The sequence below is a fragment of the Anoplopoma fimbria genome, chromosome 18, assembly GCF_027596085.1.
Source record: "Anoplopoma fimbria isolate UVic2021 breed Golden Eagle Sablefish chromosome 18, Afim_UVic_2022, whole genome shotgun sequence".
NCBI classification, from domain to species: Eukaryota; Metazoa; Chordata; class Actinopteri; order Perciformes; family Anoplopomatidae; genus Anoplopoma; species Anoplopoma fimbria.
Genome location: NC_072466.1, coordinates 13,446,614 through 13,472,199, shown reverse-complemented (window position 1 = coordinate 13,472,199; position 25,586 = coordinate 13,446,614). Strand labels below are relative to the sequence as shown.

Here is a 25,586-nt window from a genome sequence, read left to right as displayed (position 1 = left end):
AGACTGCCGCCTCTTTCGTCACCCCCTCACTACCTTCACCCCTATACTCCTGTTTATGCAGATATCATCTCCTATCTGCTTTGAGTGAAACACTGACAACATCTGTAGCACTCCTTTCTCTGCTAAGAATGATTCTTGCTCGTTTACTTGACCCATTTCTCCTTTGACATGACCTTTGACCCCTAAATCTGACTAGTTGAGACCTGCCTACTGGTATAATATGATAATATACGCCAATTAGAACAAAAACAGATGTGGTATGATAATATATGTCACCCCAAGAGCCAATGGTGCATATTATTTAAGTATGATGGCTGCAGTGAAGAGAAAGCCTCATGGTCATATTAATCTTGTTTTCCACCTTTAAGTTTAGAAGGAGGTTAAAGTCTTAAGTCATAATATGTAAAATACAATTTGAAATTGTATAAAACAATCTAAAAAAAAAAAAATCAAGGCAAACTCAGCGGCAGTATTTAATTTTGGATAAGCTTGTAAGGATGGGGCTGGGCAACATGGTTAAATAAATATAAACACGATATAAATATATGTATATGTGATATTTTCAGATATTGATAAATATGTATACAAATGAATCCAAAACCACATATAAAACAATCAAACTGACATGCAAACCAATGAACTGTGTTCTACTGTAAAGCTTTACTTGAAACCAAACTCTGCATGTGAAACAGCGTGTCTAGACAGAAGGTGTGAAGCACTGTAATGACTAGTCAATTAAACAATTAGCCAAACAGCAGTACACTAATTGGCAAGTGTTTTGATAATTACTTAATTGTGTGAGTAATTTTGCAAGCAGAACTGCCAAACATTCAACAGTTACATCAGCTAAAAAAAAAAGAAGCATTTGTTGCTTTTCTGTGTCTCTGTTTTGGACTGATGTTCGGATAACACAAGACATTTGAACCTCCCTAGTTTGGACAACAGACATTTGTAAAAAGATATGCTATGCTCATATCATTAAAACATGCAATATTATTCCAATTAGCTTATATTCATGTTCCTTCTTAAAAGGTTTTACCATATTTCAGTGGAGTCCATCAGAGAGAGAGAGAGAGAGAGAGAGAGAGAGAGAGAGAGAGAGAGAGAGAGAGAGACACACACACACACACACACACACACACACACACACACACACACACACACACACACACACACACACACACACACACACACACACACACACACACACACACACACACACACACACACACACACACACACACACACACACACACACACACACCTTGTTGACCAGTGCGGAGAAATGCCCTGATCAGAATAGCCTCAAGGTCCTTGAGGTCCAGGCCTCCATGATTATTTCCTAGGAAGCCAACTGTCTCTCTGCATTTGAATGACATAAAACTACTTGAAACTGACAGCTATCATCTGTGCGGTTGAGGTGAATGGAGACAAGAGTGTGTGTCGACCGCGGTGTCTCTAGTGACAACACACAAAATCTATATGAAAACTCAAATCATACTTGTTGATATATGCAAAGTATTTGAAGATATTATTGAAAACGGTCTGCCATTCCTTAATGCTATTTGATGTTATTTTGGATTTCTACAATCAATGATGATCATTTATCAGATGCAGCTGACACAAGTGTCGGTAGCATACAGTGGGGTCCTCTCCTCGCTAATATCTCAAAATATTATGAATGTATTCTCAACTTCTAAGAAAACACTGATATATATGAATGTGCAGAGAGTTTTGAAATGAGCAGAAATCGTAAAATAACGCAGTCCACAAGAGTCTGTCTACTCTGGCTCTTCCATCTAAACGTGTCTAATGTGTAACTCCACTGTTAGATTTGTTAGATTAAGGTTTTCAGCTATCTGAAGTGTTACAAATCAACAAATGTATGTTCTGATTTAATTTTTATTACATTTTTATTTAATTCTAAACAATGTTGCTCTTGCCTTTCAGTTGGCTCTACACTGACTGCTCGAAATGTTGGTGATACCACTTGAATTTAAGCTTCTTTTAAGCTTCCAAAATGAGTCTGGCATCAGTTCAATGTAAACAAAGAAAACGTATTATGTGCAAGAGCTTCATCACTTAGAAACACAGTCTCCCTACAGACCCTCCCTCACTCTGCATGAGGCCCACGTTGTGCAGAGAGGGACCAACGGTACTTAACAGTCCATTTCCTGGAGCTCCCCGGAAGTCTTACCAGTTTTAGCTTCTCTTTCTTTCGTCTGCCGGGCAACGACCCCGAGGAGCTGGGGCCCGACTCCTGGACGACAGAGTTACCGTCGTCGTCCACTTCCCCGGACTCGTCGTCGTCGAAGCACCAATCGGGGAGCGCGGGGGCAGTGGGCGCGTCCTCCTCGTCACCATAGCGACGGAAAAGCTCTTTGAGGTACTCTCCCTTGTAGATCCCTGGGGCCCGGGCCACGGTGAAGGCGGCCACAGCTGCCTCGACGCTGATAAGAGACAGCAAACACAGCCAGGATATCTTTAAAAAGCGGGAATCTTTTTTGTGTAGTGTGTGTGTGTGTGTGTGTGTGTGTGTGTGTGTGTGTGTGTATATATATATATATATATATATATTTATTATGTTCTGTCATGACAGAATTTCTCATTTGACCTGATTTCATCACAAGTAGGTGGAGCACCTATTAGTCAGCAGCTATTGTAATAATCAATTTACCATTTAAGTAATTTTTCAAAATTCAAAACATTCAACAATGTCTCCAAATGTCAAATGTGATAACGTGCGACTGTTCCATGATTAGGGTTATTGAATTAGGGCTAAAGCTGAGGGAATATTTCATTATACATTAACCTGACGGTTATTTTGTAGATTTTATTAAGTCTTTAAAATGGTCAAAATAGTGAGAAATCACAATCACAAATTCCCGAAGCCCCGGATAAAGCCATGACATGTCTTGGAGTTTATTTTGAGAAAAGCAGCAAACCCTCACACTGACAAAACTGAAATTAGGATCATTGGCCATTTTCGCTGGAAAAATCAATTAAACAGTTATTTGATTGATCAAAGAAGTTGCTGTTTATGTAAAGTGTCTCATTGTTTCAGCTTTAGGGTTTTAGAAGGTGTGTAAGATGAAAAAAGAAACTTTAAGACTTTCCCTTGGGCTCTAGGAAATAGTGATTTCAGCATTTTCAACGATGAAAATAATCTTTAGTTGCAGCCCTGAGCATAACTTCATGTTTTTTTATCAATGACTAACCATCTCCCGTTAAAAATCATTGTGCCAGTGTTGATCATTTGATAGTAAAACGATGTCGCACACACATGACACTGGACTAGGGCTGTAAATGCTCTCAGAATATTCATTACACAGGATGTAGTGGGCGTCGGGAGGGTTTTATCCAGCCTACATGTCGACAGCTTCCAGGGATTCAGCCTTCTCAGCCTGCTGCTCCACCTCTGACTAAAGACACATCCTCGCCCTCCCCTGCTCAGCTGCTTTAAATTATTTAACATCCCGGTCACTGCTAACCAGCCAGCTTCTTTGTAAAAGCCTGTGTTGATTTGAACTGACAGTGCAACGTCTCGTGCCGTCACCCATACAGAAACTACCAGGAGAAGACGAGATTATCAGCTAAAAAAGGCTGACAGGGGTGGGAGGGGTATGTGTCAAAGTTTTTGTTGTCATTCAAGACAACTGGGAGGATTGTGAATATATTGAGTGATTAAAAAAAGTGTCATCTCTTACCTCCAGTCCATCTTCTCCACCAGGTAAGCACACATCAGAAAGCCTGTCCGGTTGAAGCCATGAGTGCAGTGAACTCCTTCAAGAGATAAGAAAAAAGGCAGCACAGAGGTTAAAAACTAAGGATCCCACTTTATATTAAGTCTTGGGGATTATGCAAACACTGTCTTGGTAGAATATGCTGCACAATGTTCTCCAATGTGTTCCCCTCTCCCATCAGTACTCTTTGTTGTACAGAGGCCATGTTTTGAGCAGGGGCATCAAGGCATAAACTCAAAAACAGTCACAAGAAAATCCCTGTGTCCTCAGAAGGGTGATCATTCCCTTATACCCACATCAAAAACCAGCCACACACAGACGAGACCAAGATATCGATTAACCACTCAGGGTGGTAAAGAGTGGATGAAATAAGCGCTGGAAAAGGGGGAAAAGAAAACACACTCTTTACAGGTGCTCAGCAGGGTTCAAACTACACAAAATAAAACTATCCGACCCTCATATTTCCCCTGCAAAGGGAAGTTTGCCTGCCACTGCTAATGGAGATGAAAATGAAATGAAGCAACCATAGGATGGGGATCACATTTACAAGCCCAGCTGTCTAGTTTGGACATGTCTACCACCGAAACAACAAAGCCTAATCACCAGCTGACTAAAGACAGGACATTACAGATATGACATTCACACGTTCATCTCTTGATGTTTGAGCAATTTCATTTACAAGCGAGGCATCAGTTAGTTGGTAAGAACAGATCTGGACGGGGTTAAAGGATTCCAGAGAGAGGTACAGGAGAGAACCCTGCTGTCAATACTGTGAAAGTGCATCTTCTCGACCCATGTGTCCATGATAAGTATCTCCCAGGATGTCGTTAGGCTCCATGTCGCAGCAGAATATCGTTCCAAACCAACTTTTTGACACTAAAGTGTGAGGGAGCTGCTATAAAACAGGAGAAATGAGGAATAAAAATGTGTTTTTGTTCCACTAGAACACCCCTAAGCCGTTTAGATCTTGACCCACCATTTTTATACATAATGTATTTTGACACAAGCCAATTTTTATAAAAAAGTAGACCCAGTTAATTATAATTATAACCCGACTCATGCAGTGTGTTGAAAAGCATTCACACTTGCATGAAGACTGGTAACATTAAGCAATCAGCATCATATGATATGATGCTTATAGATGATTATGTCCCAACTCATATTAACACACTTATAAATATCAATAAAGTGAGTGATGTAACATGCATCCCTTACTGTCATGGTTCCATGAAGTAAAAAAAACTCAATACAGTTGAAACAACGGAGCAAATCCATCCCACATACAGACATCTAAACAAGTTTGCCTTCTGAACCAAATTTATTTAGTGAGGGTTTTGGCTTGGTGCCTACTGATGTCCTTTCACCTTAAAATCACCTACACAGTGTTCACTGGGAGAGGAGTATTGTTTCTCATGTGAAACTCCCACACTTACTAGCAACATAGTGACTTACACGGCACTGTCTGTGTTTTGTTTTTTAATAAAGGATGTTGGTTAGAGAGCCATGCCCTTTTGCAAATGTGCAGATGCCATGTGACGTGTGAGCAAACCTCAGGACGGCCATTTAACCTTCAGCTGCTACATGGAGCTACTCTGTGTTCATCAGCAGAAGACCGATTGTACCGAGAAGCTATCAGATGTTTAGGAGAGTAATAACTATATGAATATAAAACATGCACCTCTTGTCTATTTGCAACGCAGAGTAACGCTGCTCTCTGCTGGACACAGTAGTTGAGTTGATGTAACTAACAGCTCTATGAACAAACATAACAATAAACATGTAGTTTCACAAAATAAATCTAAATCCATTAAGTAGTTTTATCCATCAATATATTATTATCACATAAATAATGCTAATAAAGACAGGCATTACTTGAAAATCTTAAAAGTCTGTTTCAGTTAACCTCATCTATTTAATTTTATAAATAACCTTTACTTAAAAGGGAACACCACTTTTCCAATAATATTATTTCCAAGGCCAAGGAAAGTTCAATCAATATGTCTGAGCATGAGCTGCTCTCGCTGAAAAAGGCAGAAACCAGAGAAGTACGTCTCAAACTTATGTTGTCATCGCGTATAAAATCTGGAGCTGCTCCACTGACAATGAATGGGAGACTGGTTTTCTTATTATTTTTTCTCAGAACATTGCTCAGGGTGCACTCAGTGTCATCTATAATATATTTGTCAATTCATTGTCCGTGGAGCAGTTTTTGCACTCTAGCTTTTGAATTAGGGAGAGAGTTGTAAATGTTTACTAACATTTTAGGAATGTCTTAGACCATTGATATATAGAAATAACATTTATGAATCCTGAAAATGGGTTTAGTTATACATCTTCTTCATAATGTTAGTTAAAAACACAGAAACACGCAAAGATACTATCCTTTTTCTGAATGTTTCACTTTTGAAATTAGACTACTTGGTACACTAATGCATCCCTAAATCTATCTGTAAATCAACAATGCCTATTTTCACTATGTAAGTCTGTGAGGAAATCAAAAAAAGATCTACTTCTGAACTAAATATAACTTAATATTTATTACAAAATCAATTTGCAATTTAAAGAAATGAAGAAATGTTACAAAGAAAGAAAATAATTTCTGCTTTCTTTTCCATCATCATGCTCACGTCCCTTGTATGAGAAAGAAATTCAACAACCTGGTCCAGAGTTACATTTTCACAGCAGGCAGAACTGAGCATTTCATAATTTCCAAATATTCAAAAACTACATAAACAAAGGTAAATCACGCAAAAAAAAAAATCTATCAAATCATCAAAGAGGTGCAAACATATTGCTCAGATCAAATACTCCAGTGACAAGTATTGATTCCTCTCATGTACTTCAGATTCAACAACAAAACACACATAGTATATGACGCTGCTATGCCATATCTCAAGAATTTCCAGGTTATTTAAGCCCTGTTATGAAAACAAGTTCACAGTCAGAAATTAATCTCTGATTATTGACAAAAATACAAAGAAACACAAAATCCCCATCTATTTGCTCTGACTGTTAGGCTGTGGTTTCCTTACCTATCAATTCTTCAGGATTCTTCTCGATGAAGTGTTCGCAGAGCCTGATGAACTTTGAAGTTGTCTCTTTTGTAGGGCATTCTCCGTGGCTGGAAAAAGCAGAATGACACTGGTCTTAATACATTACCATTGATGAACTACAACTCACAATTTGTTTAACTCATCGAAATCTGGGTGTTGAAAATTATTATTATTATTATTATTATTATTATGATGACAGTGAATTTACTCGTACCCTTTACACTGAAGCTTCATGTATTTTATGCCTTCTTTTTCAATTTCGCTGCGTTCATAAAAACGCGTAGTATTCGTCAAATCCACCAGCAAACCCATTTTAACCTGAAGAAAGACAAAGAGAAGACATGGTGAGATGTAAGGGTTTTCCCACTTCTAAATGTCACTCTGAACTTCAGTCTTTACAGAGTTACTTACTTTTAGACTTTTTAAAAAGTTGGACAGCATGCTCGGGTGAAACCTGTTCTCTTCTGCAACTTGGTCATCATATCTGGGACCCAACATCGTTTTCATTGGCAGGAATTTACCTATGAAGGAAAATACAAGCAATGAACGGGCGGTCCTCGGTATAAAACTAGATAGCCAACGCATTGATTGGTTGGCTCAGTCAAAGCTTATTTTTTCTCAACAGGATGACATTAGCCTTAATTGAATTACTGAATTCTGCCAAGTCCAGTCAAATAAACTACGAAAGCTTGTCAACAATTATATTACAGATAGCAGGTTAAGTGCTCTGGTCGTGTTAAATCAAGCCTGAAATAGCACAAATGTCATATTTGTAGGCATAGATGGTTAATATCCAACAAAATGTTAGAGCTGTGCCTTGAAACATAAGACCTGTCTAGACTTTATTATTGACATACAGTACCAGTCAAAAGTTTGGACACACCTTCTCATTCAACTACTTTGAATAATCTAAAATATAAAACATATTCTGGTTTATTGAGCATTTGTTTGTTTACCACATAATTCCATATGTGTTCCTTCATAGTTTGGATGTCTTCAATATTAATCTACAATGTAGGGGAAAAAAACATATATATAGCAAATGAGAGTGTAGCTCGGTTTGGCAATTTGAGATACAAGTAGACATGTTGTTGCACATGGCTTCACTAGATAACGACCACCGCTCAGCATCATCCACACTACAGCCACGGTTTGTTTTGACACGTGACGCGTCGACAGTGCAGCTGGCCAACTCAGTATCACTCCTCTGTTGCACTATTTCTAGACGTAAACAAATGGACGAAGCACAACGCACAAATTCAGCTCTTGTTCAGAATTAAATTAGGAGTTAATTAAATAACAAAAAGCACGCTTGTTTGCAAGGAGTTGGGCATAGGCAGCCCGTTAGCCACCGGTGCCAAGTTAGCTAAACAAAGCGCGCTGGAAACAAACCAAACTCCATTTAAACATGAAGCTAATTTAGTTATTCTCGCTACAACAGGACAATGTACCTAGTATTTAAATAAAGTGTGAGCTTCTGTTGTGCATTAATGTCATTTAGTGAGGCAGGCACCCCCAGTGCATCCCAACCATCGCGTGATTTAGAGACCGATGCATTAGTTTGGCTACATGCTCGCCTTCGTCACTATGTTGTGATGCTAGCCTGGACATTCATGCACGACTGAAACAAGACAGAAATCACTGCTTAGGTGCTACTTGTTACATCATGACTGTTTGGGAATCAAAAAGACTGATAATAACGTATCCGAAGGGGTCATGGAGATGTTAAACTAGCATGTTGTGTGCGACCAGGTTGCTTGTAGCACTAGCACCACGTCCATTAAGCTGCTTAACCTCGCTGTGTTGTCTCCTCTCACCTGCCACAGGTTGTCCTCTCCTGGGACAGTTCCGCCACCGAGGAGGGGGTCCAGTGTGTGACATGGTCAGTGGAGGCTTTGGTGCAGTAAGTCGTTGGTATTAACTAACACCTCGATGCTGCCTCTCTCAAAGGCAGTGATCCCGGGGTCTCGTTCACCCAAGCACCGCGGACTGAGGGCCCTGCAGCTCCTGATTCAACACAATCATCCAGTAACTTCACGCTTGCAGTCAACTCTATGACGGGCCGGCTGGTAATCTCACGAAACATAGGTTATCGCGACTCGCCGCCGATTAACATCCTCAAAATGATGTCATATTTTTAGTAGGTTTTCCTGAAATCCAGATAGTTAGCAATTAGCTAGCATCACGTCACACCAGTCACCAAACGAGCCTTCTACTACGAGTTAATGTCTGCAGCTCAGGGGACATCTCGCACCACACTGCCACCTGCCGGCGTGTACGAGGAAGTACCCTGAAAGTGATACTGAGTTGGCCAGCTGCACTGTCGACGCGTCACGTGTCAAAACAAACCGTGGCTGTAGTGTGGATGATGCTGAGCGGTGGTCGTTATCTAGTGAAGCCATGTGCAACAACATGTCTACTTGTATCTCAAATTGCCAAACCGAGCCACACTCTCATTTGCTATATATATGGGGTTTTTTCTACATTGTAGATTAATATTGAAGACATCCAAACTATGAAGGAACACATATGGAATTATGTGGTAAACAAACAAATGCTCAATAAACCAGAATATGTTTTATATTTTAGATTCTTCAAAGTAGTTGAATGAGAAGGCGTGTCCAGACTTTTGACTGGTACTGTATGTTTTTGTGAACTGTACTCGGAAGATTTATTTATTTTTCAACTAATCCCCAATCTTACAAGGTTTGGCAAGTTGTTGTCATTAGGCCTACATTTATCAATCAACATATTGACACAAATATCCGCCTTCCTTATTACCATGTAGACTACTGTTGCTATGCCAATTACTACTCTGTTAAAGCTAAGTAGTGCTTTATAACTAATCAGATGTTTTATTGTTTGCACATTCATAAATGTGTATTCTATCACAAGACATATTATCCTTTATCTTTCAAATTGTTTAAAAGCAGCACATTAAAACCATTTGTAGTGAAATAACAAGACAGCTTGTGTAACACGAAATGTATGTACTTTATTTTATTTTTTGCCCATCTTGATATTCTGTTGAAAACAATGAACCTGGTAATGTTTGTTGCTTTTGCATGTTCAATAAAAATAAATCATAAAATCATGCCAGTTTTCAAACTCCTTTACTTTGTGAATATGTATTACATGTTGCAGTGTCTGTTGGTAATTTATACAGTTTGACCCATTAAACAATTGTAATATATAAACATTATTTTAAATGTGTAAAAATGCATAAGATCATGTCTGTAAACAGCTTGAATGCAGCTCTGAGGCCTTTTGGGACCCATTTTACACAAAAAGACCTCCTCATGCATATTTAACATTTGCAGTGAAACAATACATTATATACAGTTAAGCAGCTTAATGTTTAGTACATTAGTTCATTGTTAAAATGATGCCAAATTGTACAGAAGAGTAACGTATAGCTATAAATATTACAAGTTGCTATCAATAAAGTATAGAGAGTAGCATAATGTACTTTAATTTACACAAAACATTTATGACCTGGGTTGTGAAGTCTGACATAAAAGTACAATCATTCTTCTTTACCTTCACTCCACAGTTGGCACATTGCCAGGCAGGAAAATGCCTTTGGCAAGACTTACCACTAATATTGTTTTGTTTTCTTAATTTCCCTCATTTGCCCTGGTCTTGTTCATACCTGTCCAAAGTTACGTAAACCGTCATTGGCGCTATTTTTTCTATCTGTTTCACTTGAACACGCTTACATTGATTTATGGACTTCGAGGCAGAGCTTTCCGCAGAAGTCTGACTTCGATACGGGCTGTTCTCTGGAGGAAGCAGGGCCGTGGAATCATCAGGAGAAGATAGATTCTGTGTCTCTACAGGTTCGGCTGGGTCTTCTGGCGCTGGGAACGTGGTTGGGTCGACATATTCCTCTGTCCCATCACTGGCTGGGTTACCATCCCAGCCTGTAGAGAGCGGAGAGGTGGACGCTTGCTGAGTTTTCCCTTCGTAAACCCTGTCACAGAGGCTTTCTGACGGATTGCTGAATGGCTGAATGGGACTCATTCCCTATGGACACATTCACACAAACACACACAGGAAGTGGATTATTCAGGAGATAACACCATGGTTACAGAATCATGACAGTGACCTCTCCATCTAAAACCATCTGAGCAGGTGTTCATTCTAATCAAAGACTTCTCCATGAAATGCTGTTTAACCAGAGAGAAGTGACCTCAAGGATACCAAGCAGTGGAATTAGCTGGTGTCTTTTTTTGAGTACTGATGGCACATCATGGCTGAACTTGGTGGATATTTGTACATACAAAGGCTGATTCCAGTATTTTAGACCCAATATATTTATAAATGTGACATACATCTTAATTCGTTAGATCTTTATGTTGAGAAGCTCAATTTGAAGTAGAGCTGCACTGATGATCATTTTCATTATTTCCTCAAATGAACAACGTATTTTTTTTTCCTCTGTAAAATGTCACAAAATAGTGGAATACTCTATGTCCATTATAATTAATCAAATAACTTTTTGAATTAATAAATATTAAACCTTGATTTACAGACAATATAATCTTGAACAGATTTTACTTTTTTGGTGTCTGGTCAAATTCTCCACTGCAATTCATCTATTCGTTTCCATGACTACAACCTGTTCATATTTTCCTCCTCGACACCAAAAGAACTAGAATTGAAGCGTCTCACTCCCTTTAACCATTTGAAAAACGATGTAATTCCCTCCTCACTGAGTTCACCTCTTGATGGCTTGGTGCTGGCCACGACGCTAAAAAGCTGCGGCCGGGGTTAGGCACTGGCTTCTCCCTGTATTTCTTCAATCTAAAAAGCAGATTAAAAACAGCATTACACAATTTTTCAAGATGTTGCGCTCATAATGTGAGGATTATTTCCTGTATGACAGCAAAATGTAGTTGCTGACCTGGAAATGCTCTTGGTTCAGCTTATTTTTTAGAAACAAATCCACATCATATCTTTAGTGACAATAAAATATTAAAACTCACCGAACAGCACAGCATAATCCAAGGGATATCACAAGAAGAATGACGATGCTTCCGCTGACACTGGCTGCTGTGATGAGCTTCGGATCTACGGAAGAGTTAATAAATTATGTTGAATATTAGTTTGGTTGGCACGAAAAAATTACTCACTTCTCCAGAACTCTGTGTAATGCATGAAGTATGTTACTGCATCAAACATTTTCCTCACACTAATGGGAAAGACGGGATGATTTATGACTTTTCGAGCAACAAGGAGCTAACACCCAGATTTGACATTTGTGATATCATACTGGTTTACAAACCCCAAACAAATAATGAGATATAAAAAAGTACTTTTATTTCATGCAGACCCTTATTCTGCCCACATCTCACAGCACCTGAACTCAGCTCGCAGCTGCTGGTGTCCAGGAACCTCCAGTTTGTTTGAGTTTCTTGATACTTTCTTGACACAAAAACAGTGGCGCTTGTTTCATGGCTGTCACTGGAGGCTGAAGAGAACCTGTGGTTATTGGCCACAGATACATTTTCTCTCCCTCAAGGCCCTCCATGTCTATGTGTTGTCCAAAAGCGCACGCAATTTGACACTGACTTGGAGCAGGTTGTTGTGGCAGCTGTTGTGAGCCAGATCCGGGCTTGATTAAAGCCAGACTGTGTAACTTTTTCCAGGACAGCAGCTACTGTATACACAAGTGACAGTACAGGACAATGGTAAATGTCATAAAGTTTGTGAATTGTCTTACTATAAACCACTATAAGCTACTGGTTATGCTGCTTAACTTAGGTTTTAAGTTAAGCAGCAAAACCCCTGATGGTATGGATTTGAGCAAGGTTGTGTTTGATTTACCAATGCATGTAACTCTTTTGCTTTTGTTTGCAAGACAGATATTGTGTTATTTAATCTTTAACAGATGACATAGTATCTCTTAAAAAGGAAGGTGGCTGTTGTGAGCATCTCAGCAGGCTGTACCACGCACCTAACATGCCAAAGCAACAACACAAGTGATGCATCTGTTTGAGTTAAGTGCTGACAGTAACAACATGGGAAAGTTTTCGCTTCTGACTCCAGGCTTATCAAGAATTGCTATGAGTTGTTTGTAACCAATACCCCAAGGCTCTTCCAGACTGGCCAGAACAATCTACTCCTGAAGGTGAACACATTTAAACACTTCCCCTGAAAGGACAGTTCTGTCAGCTGGTGGAGCCTTCTCGTTCATGGAGATGTTAAGGATTGTTACATTTTCACTGGTATGTTGTGTTGGCGCCAGTGTTGGCCTTGGCTTCATTGAAATTATAACCCAACAGAGGGAGACAACTGTGTGTATCAAAATTGTTGCACATTATACCCCTAGTTCACCGAGTGCAGGCCTAGCAAGACACTCTGCGCAAAGTTGGGCTCATGAAAATAACGGTAAAGGTGCACATACTGTAGCTCACCTAGGTGCAATTCATTAGTACATCCAGCAGTTGTGCTCATATAACTACGTATGGCTCAAACGTGTGTAAAATGTGTGTCTTACAGAGTACTCACCAAACATGTTGGTTTTAAAGAGCGTCTCAAGGCTTTTGGTAGTCCCAGTCAGAGCTGTGGCTTCGACATGGATGTTGTACTGGGTGTCTGGATCCAGATCTTTCAAAGAGATGGTCTGCTGTGTGCCATCGACAGTAACATCTAGAAGAAAACCACGACAGAAATGTTTTAGGAGAAACAGTAAGAGGAAATATTCAACTCATTTGTAAACTTAAAACAAGTCTGAGGTGGACTTACTGAGCTGTGGTCCTCTCTGTTTACTATAGAAGACATTGTAGGTGACAACAGCACCACTGCATGCCCCCTGGGATTTCACATTCCAGCTCACAATGGCACTTTTGTCCTTAGCCCGAACTTGGATCGTGAAATTTCCTGGATCTGTAGGGACCACGTTTTTTAAAATCAGTCATGAAAAAAAGAAACTTCTACAGAATCATAATAAATATCTGAATGACACACCTCCTACTCTGGAGCAGATCTGAAGGGCTTGTGTGCCATGACCCGTCTTGTCATCGAAGAGGGGAGTTACTGTAATATTGTATGATTGCTTATCCAGGAGGTCTGTAAGGAAGGGGAAAAGTGATTGTTAAAACGCATTAAAGTGTCGGCCGGTCAGGTTGTCCACTTCTTTTGACCAGACTGAAATATCTCAAAGACATGGATTGTCATGACATGTCATGTTCCCCAAAGGGTGTCAACTGGCTTCGGGGATCCCCTTAGATTTCCACCTAGTGCCACCACAAGGTTGACAAATTTATGGTTGTAAATTCTATTAGGGGGATATTTTTTGCCTTTTAAAGATAACAACAGTAGAAAAATGTTAATTGTTTTGTTTTTAAGTGAAATGTCTCAACAACAATAGAATAAAACTGGTGTGTCATTTTGTACAGGCATTAAAGGTGCAATGTGTGTAATGAGGCTGATTAGATCCTTCAGTAACTGCTGTTACACAAGTAGACTGATGACTATAAGTTAAGATTGTATGGACCAAGTAGTGGAGATGAAATGTCGACCCCTATTTCTTTGGAGCAGGTAGCCTGGCAATACACATTTAAAACTTTGATGATACCCAGACTTTTAATTTAGCCTCATCATCAGGTCAAAATGTCAATTTTGACATTCTTTGTCTCTTAAACTGCTAACTAACTGCTAATACGCTAAACTAAAATGGTTTAGCTTTGTAAACATTATACCTGCTAAACATCAACATGTTACATGTAATGAGGCTAACAATCCTAATTTTAGTTGATTGTTCACAATAAAAGCGAAAGGTCATGTCAAGGATGAAAAAAGACAGCTTGAGAGAGTGAAGTTCAAACCCTGGCTCCTCTCTCACTTCATCACCGCTGGTCAATCATAGAGTGAAGTGGGTGTGAACATCTGATAATCGGTTTGGGAAAGTTACAGAAACGTTCAGACACAGGCGACCTCCCGTAAATCCTACGACACTCAGGTTCCTGAGAGTTTCTAAAATCATTCAACAAGCATTTCTGACAGAGTTCAGTGGTAGCTTTAGTCATGTTGGATTTTAGAGAATTAAGCGGGAAAGCAACAGAGAAGACTGCAGCGTGTCCCGCCTTGTGAGAGATGAGTCACAGTAATTGTAAAATCCACATTTAAAATGTAAAACGCATTACAGACCAGCTTTCAAAAGTCTGTTTCCACCAGTGAATCCATTATTTGCCACACCCAGACGATGAAAGATAAGCAATTAATTGATCCGATGGTAAAACAGATGAAGTCATAGCCCATAAATCAGCATGGGTCTGATGATGACTCACTCCATGGAATACTGTGGGAAACATAGAGCCGGCTGGATGTGACAGCCATAAAGTGGTAATTCAACATCAATCAAACATTTCGTGTCTGTTCGATAACCTACCAGACAGGGTTGCATTAGTGTCGTTGCTCTCCTTCCAATAGTATTGATTCCCACTGTGAGTCCAGTCGATAATGTAACCAATGACAGGCTCAACAGGAGCTTTCCAGCTGACCAGAATAACGCCTTCAAGCGTTGAGGTCCGGATGTCGGTAACTTGAGGGAGGCCTGCCAAGTGAGTTCAAGTGAAATGAAGCAAATTGCTTGAAACAAAATCCCCAACATGCATTAGGGCAAAGCATCGTTCCATTATAATAAAGCAATTTGATCCCTAGATTGTGGTTAGCCAAAATCAATAGCATTAAAACTCACTCTCTCCAATGGCTGGGACATAAACAGAGTCCTCCACAAAAAGGGTATCATTATGGAACACTCTGAGTTTTATTCTGTGTGCATCTTGGTTCACATGAACATCACAAGTTGAGCTGCCACACAAAGTATCCGTATAATTCGCTCCCATCATGTGTTCCTTGTAGGGAGTCTGTTTGATGGTGTAGGTATATGTGTCTTGGCATGTTGAAGGAATCTCCTGCGTAAACAGTTTGAAGAACTTTTGATCAATAAGTTATGTATGGAGCATGTCTCTTAGGAAATGTAGGTTGTAAAGCTGAATTATGAGTTTAGAAATGTGGGAATTTAATTTGAAAAGGCTTTCCTTACTGTCCACATGGCATGAACTTTTCTAAGTCCATTCTCCTCTGGTTCAGCCACCTTTCTCCACAGGCGCAGCTTGACATCTCTCTCTGTAAAGGGTTAAAATATGTCACACATACAGAAATATGATGATACAGCAATACGATAACTAAGTTAATTAAACAGTTTTGCTCTAAACTAAAGAGAACAGGACCAATGCTACACTTGAAACTGAAAGCAAAATAGCCTTAAGCTCATGGTGACGGCTACAAACAATAGTGTGGTGTTTCGGTTTTCTCTGCAAAGCAAATCCAAACTATTAATCCTCAAGTCTGTGAAAGCTTGATTCTGTGTCATCAGGCAGATCTCTGTAGTAATTTCAACACAGTGTCTGTTAAAATGTGAGTCACACAAACTACATCTGCTACAGACTTAACATTTGTCGTAGGTGTTTCCTAAAATATTCCCAATCAAGTTCAGACCTGCAACCCAAATGTGTCAGATCTGTTTTCCCTCACTGAATTTTAAACATTCACCATTTCTACACAATTTTGAATATTAAAATATTTCCACAAGACAACACAGAAGTGAATATAAACATGAGTAGTCATTCTAGTTGATGGGGATACTTCAAAAAATGTATCTCATGTGAGATATTCCTGACATGGTCTGTATCTTGTTTGTTTATTTGCACTTATCAATAAAACATGAGTGTCACAGTAACATTTAAAAAAACAAATACTTGAGATAAGAAAGAGCCACGAAGCTTCTGACTTTATTCATAAGGAATCCCTGTTAGCTGTTACCTTAGTGGCAGCTACATTTTCCTTTATCACAGACTGCAGTGATAAATCCTAAATTGTCAAATATTCTAATATTTGGTCCTAACTTAACAGGTCTGATTAAGGTCTAAATCAACTGTGATTGAATTATTAGCAACTCTATGCTCCAATATGATGCATATATGCATACAGTAATTTACGACTAAAAGCATCTAAGGATGCATTTCTAAGTTAGCTGATAACACAGTATGAATTTCATTTAGTTGATCTTCATGAGCACCTGGACTCAGTCTGTCACCTACATACCTGACACAGTTACTAAAAATAAAATCCCAAAACTCAAGAACAATGAAAGATATTTTAACGATATTTATGCAAAGTTGATTTAGTAGACTGCTTTTATCAGTAAAGAAACTGTTTCGACATTGCTCTTACTGTTTAGTTTGGTCAGAACTGTCTTCTTCTCGCTCCAGTCGCTCCAGGGGGCCTCGACTAAAGCACAGCGGACTGAAAATGTGTAGTTACGGCAGGAATCCAGTTTTTCAATGATCAGCTTCCCGTGACCTTTCTTTAGAGTCTCATCGAGCACCCACTGGGAAAAACAGAGAGAATTTCGTTAGAAACATCCATTCAAATTCTGGGGTAGTCCCAGAAGGTCCAATGTTGAGTACATTATTATACTACCAAGACAGATCTTAAACGACCACAGCTGTGCTTTTACCTCTTGAGGATGTCTTTCATCAACAGCCTGGAACAGAAACGGCATCAATAAGTCATTAAGGAGAATAAAAAAAAAACATCTGAATCAAAATCAGCTGTTCTACATTTGTCCTGTTTTATATCCATTGGGAGAAAAACAGCTGAACAAATGTTGGTGTTCTGCCGGTGGCAGTTATGTTTCAGTTTAACATTCGGTTAATGTTAATGTTAATGTTACGTAGATTGCTCTTTTTAGATATGAGATCTGTTTCATTGTGTGATACTTTGTTTCTTCCTGGCATGAGGGAGATTGTACAGATACAGATTACTCTGAATCCAGCTCAGTCCAGTTGCTAGTGTGCTGGTTCATTTCTATAATACCTTTGGTCCAACTGTTGTTTATCGTGTTATGATTTGTGATCACTATCGTTGAATGTTGTGTTTGATTCCACACTGAGTTGCTTCTGGGCAAAAATTAAAACGCTGCATTTAGGAGATCAAAGAGGGACTTACCTCGCTGTATTTGACTTGACAGTGACACTCTTTTGAGAAACTTGCTCGGATCCACTCAACCAACAGATGATCAGAGAAGGCAGTTATATTTAACCTCGGACGGATCATTTTCCCTGAGGGATTACGACAGCTCATCAAAATGCAGAAACATACTATGTTAAAACACAGAAATGATATTGAGAGATATATTTTACAAGTTACTTACATATGTGACCTGGGTAAAATTCCCGAGGTTCAGAGTAAGCTTTCCAAGCAGCAGCATTAGCTCTCACAATAATAGTCATATTCTCAAATAAACTTATTCCTTTAGATGTGTTGCATTGTGTTATAGTTGAATTGCAGATCTCAATCTGGGACGGATCTGACCCAGAGGACCTGAAAGAAACACATTTTGTTTTAAGTACATAAATAAGCGAGACAAAGAATTGTTCCTGCATTAGTTCTTACACAAAATGAGGAAACCAGGACACCCACCTCAATACACTGTAGTTTATTGGCGCTGAAGTATTAACCTGATCCTCCCAGTTGCATGTGAACCGGTCTGGAGCCAATTCCTGTGACTGATCTTCATTATGCAAGATACATGATATTTTGCTGGGTTTAGCTGTGAAAAAAAGCAAATCAGCATTTGCATTGTGCATTGCATTTAATGTTATTGCAAGCATCTACAGCCATACCAAGTGTATATAAGAGCCAAATATCCAGTTCTTACAGTACGTTCTGATGGTGGTGCCTCCAACGACTTGCTGAATATCAGCATTGTGGCACTCCAGTGTCGCGCTTTGATGGGTGAAGTTCCTCAGTGACAGGACTTCGTATGAGGAGTTGACAGTGCTTGACAGGCTCTGATTTATGGGTCCGTTGTTCAGTGTCCAGTAGAATTTGCCAGGGAGACATGATGTCTGGCACACTATATCAATATCGGATCCCACTTCAATGTATTTATCTGTAGGGACAACGTTGCAGCCATTCCCATGCTGGCCTGCAGGAAACGGTAATGTGAATGTTAATATTTAAAAAATGCAAATGTATTCTAGTTCTTTAAATTCTAGTTTGACGCTTTAGGAAATACACCTGGTTGTTTTCTTGCTGAGAGTTAGATGAAAAGATTGATATCACGCTCACATCTGTTTGGCAGGTTAGCTTAGCTTAGCATAAAGACTGGAATCAGGTGGAAACAGTAAGGTTCGTTAGTTTTATAGGTGCTGGTGGACAGATTTTGCACTCCAACTAGGCCGAGGGTCATCCATGGTGGTGGAAAAGGTGATGCATATTTTGTGGTTTGTCTTTCTGTTTCCATATGCTGTAAAGTGACACAACATCTTCTCTAGCGTCCCTCCAGTTTATTTCAGTTTTATTTTTTCGACCGATCACTTCACACTTGACTGCATCTTTTCTAAGGGTCTTTGCTTGTGATATTCGAAACTGGTCAAACAAACAATAAAGTGCAGATGAATCTCAAAATCTACTTGCATACCAATCTTTTTCAATCAAATGAGTTAGATTTGTTGAATGGTTGTACCTGATAACTCAACACTTCCCGTTGCTGCTTAACAAACAGTTGCAGGTTGAAAGTTTTCCATTTCAAAGTGCAATTTGAAGACTTCAGATTGCATAATGAAAACCTTGGCATCGCAAGATACTTAATTACAGCCCCAAAAGCTAAGAAGTGCCATTAGCAGGTTAAAAAGATCTGCTTTGTCATGCACCAGACAGCACATTGTTTGACTTGATAGTTGTAGTACAGTTCATTATGTTTTGGACCAAGGTAGAAATTACTTTTAGGTATGGTTCAGTTCACACTGACTTTTTACAATATTTATGCTCTCTGGTGTCACCAATAACTCAAACTAGAGCTATTGGTATACTGTTGATGTTATTTAGACTAGTTTTACCACGGATGAATCTGATTCACAACCTACTACCATCCAACTACGGTTGAGGCTCTTTATTCACTTGGCTGTGCAGATGATCCACAAAACTTTTACTTAAAAGGACTGTTCTGCAAATAGTGTGCTCATCTTAGAAAGATTATAGAAAATATCTGCAGCTACACCTGAAGTCTAGCAGTTGGTAGTGTTGTTTCTTTTCAAAAATTTGTTTCAACTTAAATGATTTGTGAATGTTAAAAAAAGAACTACCAGTAGAAAAAAACTCCAAGAAGCCTATTTTCAGTGGTGGAAGAAGTGCCCGGATAGTTTACTTAAGTGAAAATGACAGTATAATCGTGTAGTAATGCTCTGTTCAAAGTAAAAGTCTTGAATTTAAGTTTTTAATTTAACAATTATGATAAAAAATGGTGATTGGATGAAAGAAATTACATAATTTGACTTTATCAAATTATTTCTAGCTAAATTCCAACACTTGTGTTTATAAACCCACGTTAACCTCGGTGAACAATAAGTTATGAAACCAAAACAAGCAATTCCCATGAATCACAGAACCGTCTCTGGCCAGTCAAATATCAAATATAAGCGTTTTACTTACCGTTACAAATGGAGGGGTTGCAGACAAGATAAATAGGGCTAGAAATAAAGACATTTCTTTTATCCCATTACCAGAAAGAATGAAAGAAAAATGAAACGTCCTTTAAAAAAAATAATACTTTTGAGCTGTTAGATAATCAGTTGCGCAAGATGGAATAATTAAAATCGCCTTTTATTATACTTATAACACCGACATTAATACAGCTACGCATTTTCTCACTAACTCCGTATTTTAGCCATCAAGTAACAGGAACTAAAGCAAACCCTGAAATACACGGGATGTATTACCCAACTGGAAATACAGCGAGCCAAGAGGAAGTGAACTAACTGGTCGACTGCCTCTCAGACTTCGATCAGGTTTTTCCTGGAGACACGTGAAAGTAACGTAAGACAACAAATTCAACAAAATACTCTATGACTCAGTTATGAGTCACAGAGTATCACTCGCTACTGATAACAATAAACACTAATTGCCTGGCGCATATTTGGCTGCATCATATCTTGCACTAATGGGTTCCCAGAAGAGAGGTTGTAGATTAAAAGTAGGATGCAATAACAGATAAATGGAAATAACATACGATTATAACCGAGAGAATTTCAAAACTGTTAATGTAAGACTGGGACTTATAAAATAATATATATGATATATATGATGTTTGATAGCTCACATCTAATAACTTATATGCAGGAGAAATCCAGCGCCCAGCAACTATACAAGGAAAGAAGTTCAGTTTCACGTTGTGCTGTGAAAATAAAAGTGGATTAATTAACTCAAAACCATGATGGATGCAGTGCATACAAAGCACATAAGAAAAGAGGAAGAGAGTGTCAGCAAACTTATTTCACACTCTCACATGCCAAGAGCGCTTTAACCATGGAGTCACCTGTTAAGAGAAGAAGTAGAAAGGGTATATAGTATGTATATAAGTAAATATCAGGTCCAGTGGGCAAATGTATTTATAGCAACTTATTAGAAATAAGGATCCCCAACATCTGGTCCATCAGCCAACTCTTGGAGTGAATTACTGATTGTATTTTATAAAAAAAACAACACCAGTATTTGAATGTGGCATGACTGATGCAATATAAACGATGAGTACATATGCTGACTTTATGATTCAGCAAACAATATGCCACATCTCAGAGGTGGCTTGGCTTGAGATGGTTGAGAGTGAAACAGCCCATTTTGCCACCTTGCTGCCCTGCTAATGATCATAGAGCTCCACCTAGTGTTCAATGCACATATTACACATATTACACGTACTGGAATTACAAATGGGTGAACTAGACAGGCTGAGAAAAACACTTCTTAAGGGATGGACAATATTTAAGTCTTCTCGGTATTAGCATGACGTTTTGAAACAAACGTAACGCTTTATTTAGTAAAAACGTGTAATAGAGTTCGGTGTCCAAAATACCCCGGAAGTAGAATCCGGGCTTCTTGGGCTTTGCTGCTGTTGTGACTTTAGTCCAGCTGTTTGCTTTTAGCCTACTCGTTTAAAATGTGTTGATTATGCAAATTAGTTTTATACAATACAAACCCACAATATATATATTTATATTAATATATATATGAAATAATATATCAAATATAGTATAAAGAGAGATTATGAGGAATACAGGAAGTATATATTAATTAAATAAATATTAATTATTGAACTGTGGAAAAGGGGTAGGATTAAATAAGTGTTACACTTCTTCCTACTCCTTTTCAGACATATCAATTGAATGTATGTAATTTTTTTCTTTAGTGAAATAATTGGCACATCGCTTTTGTTTATTGTAGTGTCATGTTTTTTATTTTGTTTGGTGTTATTTGTGATGTTTGATTTGTATTTTGATATGTCTGAAATAAATAAATGAAATCAAAATGAAATCAAATATATATATATATATATATATATATATATATATATATATATATATATATATATATATATATATATATATATATATATACAAATACGTGGGTGTGGAGCATTTCCGGGTTAATTTCATAACTCTTGATCACATGACACACCAGCCATTAGGCAGTCCTGTCTCGCTCCCCGCTGACCCGTCACCGGCCCTCATGTCCGCTGCGGTGATAGTAGCCGCGGTCGTCGGCGGAGGGGTACTGCTCCTCATGCGCCGTCTGTTCCCGCGTCAGAAAGCTGTGCAGCTCCTCCGGTATCCAGCCGACACTATGCGCGGAAAGACGGTCATCGTGACCGGAGCTAACTGCGGGATAGGGAAGGCCCTCGCCGGGGAGCTGCTGAAGCTCCACGCCCGGGTCATCATGGCCTGTCGGGACCAGCGGAGCGCCGAGGAGGCGGCTAAGGACATCAAGAAACAAGCGGGAGCAGAGCAGGGGGAGGTGATCATCAAACACTTGGACCTGGCTTCTCTCAGATCAGTCCGAACATTTTGCAAAGAAATCCAAGAGGTAAAACTGAGACGATAGGCCAGGTTGGATGGAGAAGTGAGCCTTTGTTTAGCTGCTGTCTAGTTCATTCCAACCATTGTCATGTCCAAAACAAAAGAGGGTTTTACATGTGCTTTATCTGCAAGGGGACTGTCCTTGGTGCTGAACTTCAGTATTGAACCTCACACCACTGTTAATAGGTATCGGTGTGATCACCTATTAAATAATAAGGATGAGAGAGTCTTGACAGCATCTACCAGCTAATTTCTACCAGAGGTCTAGATAGAAATATTGGCTTTTAAAGAAAAAAGATGTAGTAAAGATGCACTTTCAGTCCTTTAAACTAAGCCAAACATCCTCTGAATGATTCACAACAAAAATTAAAAAGTGTGAATTTAGTTTTATCTCAACTAGGGCTGTAACTAAGGATTAATCAACTACGTGAATAAAACACACAAAAAAAGTGTCCATAAACCTTTTGCTTATGACTTGAGGAAATTAATTAACTGATCTATTGTTGTTCTTTATTTAAATGAGACTCTTTAATTAGTCTCACAGTTGAAGCCATCTCTTGTGATGAAGTTCAAACGGAAGTAATGTTTTAATAAAGGCAGGTACATTACAAAGTTTTGTCAGATAAGCCTGTATATGTTCAGCACTTGCTTCAATGAAAGACAAATGTAGAATATATGGTGTGCTACAGCTGGCTAATAACACTGATTCTATTTACACTACTTCTTATATTTATACACAATATATTACTTATAGTAGCTTTAGATTTAACGAAGAAAGATCTAAATTTCCTTTTGTCTATATATGCAAAAGGTATTTTAGTCTTTGATGTCATTCATTTTGAATTGCGGAGTTTTAAATGATTTAAATTTCTCTGACCCTTTAGGAGGAATCCAGGATTGACGTGCTCATCAACAATGCAGGACTCTACCAGTGTCCCTACACAAAGACAGAGGATGGTTTTGAAATGCAGCTAGGCGTGAATCACCTGGGTCACTTCCTCCTCACTCACCTCCTGCTGGACCTCCTGAAGACCTCGGCTCCCAGCCGCATCGTTGTGGTTTCCTCGAAGCTTTACAAGTACGGCCACATCAACTTCGATGACCTGAATAGTGAAAGTAAATATGACAAGGCGTTCTGCTACAGTCAGAGCAAGTTGGCCAACTTGCTGTTCACGCTCAAACTGGCTCAGGAGCTGGAGGGCACGGGGGTCACAGTCAATGCTCTCACCCCAGGCATCGTGAGGACCAGACTGGGCAGGCATGTTCAAATCCCTTTCCTGGCAAAGCCGCTGTTCTTCCTCGCCTCGCTGTTATTTTTTAAGAGTCCATTGGAGGGGGCCCAGACTCCTCTCTATCTGGCCTGCTCCCCTGAGGTGGAGGGAGTGTCGGGGAAGTGTTTCGCTAACTGTGAGGAGGAGGAGCTGATGGACAAAGCTACAGATGAACAGGCAGCCAAGCAACTGTGGGACCTAAGCAGCAGGATGGTTGGACTCGCTAACTGAGCAGAGTACTGTAATGTGGACGGTATGTGTTCTTGGTCCAAAAAGTAGCCCCACAGACACGGCTATGCAGAAGATGGCTTGTGAAAAGGCTTATTATAAATAATGATATAATATAATGAATGACATGTTGTTCCAATAAAGTGTGTACATTTGTAAGTGAAAGTGTGCATTGCAGTGGGTTGAGCAGAGAATGTATAAAGCTTTGAATAAAAATGTTAAAAATGTCAAACAGAGATGAATCTCTTTGTGAAATGATTTCTCATTTCATTTACCTGCTCATTAATAACTTACCCTGTAAGAAGTCTTCATCACGAGCATGAATATAAGTTAAAGGCCAATAAAAACACCTCGTTACCTGTATGTATACGTTGACAAGAAATCTGTGTTCTCCTGCAGACTGAGCTGGGGAAATCTTTCTGTAACCTGTCTATGGAAAAATGGTTTCTTGTTTCATTACTTGACATTGAAGAAATCACCTGACTGCAGAAATATGTAACCCAGCTAGTTAAGACTACAAGAGCATCCACATGAAGTTCAGACCTTTTGGCTTCCTGGAAAGACACTCGGGGAAACAAACTAAGATTCTAAGACGACACACAAGCTTAACAGTATTTTACTGTCAAAACTACTACAAAACAGTGAAGGAAATCAGAAACATTTCAGTGCAAACAGTTGTGGAAAAAAGAACTACATCTCAATCATTAGCTATGTCCAGCAAACCTGATCAGTCTTGGTTTATGAATACAAAACCTTGATCTTTCCTTATGGCAGAAGTGACCAAGATTCACACACACACACACACACACACACACACACACACACACACACACACACACACACACACACACACACATCAGGATCAAACTCATCAGCTTATGGCATACATCAAAGACAAGCTGAGTTGTCACCTTCTCCATTGTGAGGTCCAATTATTGGTTGTACTGTGGAAATCCTCAGAAAAGCAAATCTATTCCCAGTTCAGTTATTGTTCTTGCTTTAGCATGCATTATGCATTGTAAAAAGAAAGAAGGGGTGGGGGGGAAGCTGTTAATCTAGTTTCCCTGTGTTGATGTGTTTGAAGTGTAAATGCCTTCTGCTGTGTCTGAAGGAGACTTAACAATAAGGTCGACAATGTAGATCAGTGAGATGCCGCTGCACCACCACTCCCTCCTGTGGAAGGATTCAATCTCACATGTAAATCATCTTTCAGCTCGGCAGGAAAGAGATATAGCAATAAATACGTATGCTATACTATATGAAACTTCACAAACATGTCATTAACCAAATTTATTTATTTACATTGTAAGGTATTCTTGTTATTTTGTCCACACTGTGTATATGTAGTGCCAGCATGACACTGGTACT

At 39.1% G+C, this 25,586-nt stretch overlaps 3 protein-coding genes across 3 annotated transcripts in view; 1 reads left to right on the top strand and 2 right to left on the bottom strand.

The window, feature by feature from the left end:
* rngtt (RNA guanylyltransferase and 5'-phosphatase) overlaps window positions 1–9,053 on the bottom strand; it is an 81,375-nt gene extending 72,322 nt beyond the window's left edge. Inside the window, exons 1-6 of the mRNA XM_054618230.1 lie at window positions 8,614–9,053; window positions 7,208–7,317; window positions 7,011–7,114; window positions 6,776–6,864; window positions 3,708–3,783; window positions 2,198–2,450 (exon numbers count right to left, since the gene is read on the bottom strand). Coding sequence (XP_054474205.1) covers window positions 2,198–2,450; window positions 3,708–3,783; window positions 6,776–6,864; window positions 7,011–7,114; window positions 7,208–7,317; window positions 8,614–8,677 — 696 coding nt within the window. The 5' untranslated portion in view covers window positions 8,678–9,053. The remainder of the gene's footprint in view (window positions 1–2,197; window positions 2,451–3,707; window positions 3,784–6,775; window positions 6,865–7,010; window positions 7,115–7,207; window positions 7,318–8,613) is intronic.
* Window positions 9,054–9,187: 134 nt separating this feature from the next.
* LOC129106942 (interleukin-6 receptor subunit beta-like) lies at window positions 9,188–20,531 on the bottom strand. Its single transcript, XM_054618229.1, is given in 17 exon segments — window positions 9,188–10,822; window positions 11,521–11,602; window positions 11,785–11,869; window positions 13,310–13,450; window positions 13,547–13,687; window positions 13,769–13,870; window positions 15,192–15,356; window positions 15,501–15,717; window positions 15,849–15,931; window positions 17,039–17,195; window positions 17,325–17,351; window positions 17,816–17,928; window positions 18,021–18,190; window positions 18,290–18,419; window positions 18,528–18,797; window positions 20,303–20,320; window positions 20,323–20,531. Coding segments are annotated over 17 exon segments (2,334 nt in total). The 5' UTR covers window positions 20,357–20,531; the 3' UTR covers window positions 9,188–10,423.
* Window positions 20,532–22,298: 1,767 nt separating this feature from the next.
* On the top strand, window positions 22,299–24,562 carry rdh14b (retinol dehydrogenase 14b). Its single transcript, XM_054618450.1, has 2 exons — window positions 22,299–22,726; window positions 23,604–24,562. Exons 1-2 carry the CDS (start codon window positions 22,313–22,315, stop codon window positions 24,219–24,221), a joined length of 1,032 nt encoding a protein of 343 aa, XP_054474425.1. The 5' UTR covers window positions 22,299–22,312; the 3' UTR covers window positions 24,222–24,562.
* The last annotated feature ends 1,024 nt before the right edge of the window (window positions 24,563–25,586 follow it).

Excerpts from the sequence above, each read along its gene's own strand:
- rdh14b (XM_054618450.1), top strand. The coding sequence starts at position 22,313 with ATGACACACCAGCCATTAGGCAGTCCTGTCTCGCTCCCCGCTGACCCG. Across the intron at positions 22,727-23,603 it reads TTTGCAAAGAAATCCAAGAG|GAGGAATCCAGGATTGACGT; the intron begins GTAAAACTGAGA and ends CTGACCCTTTAG.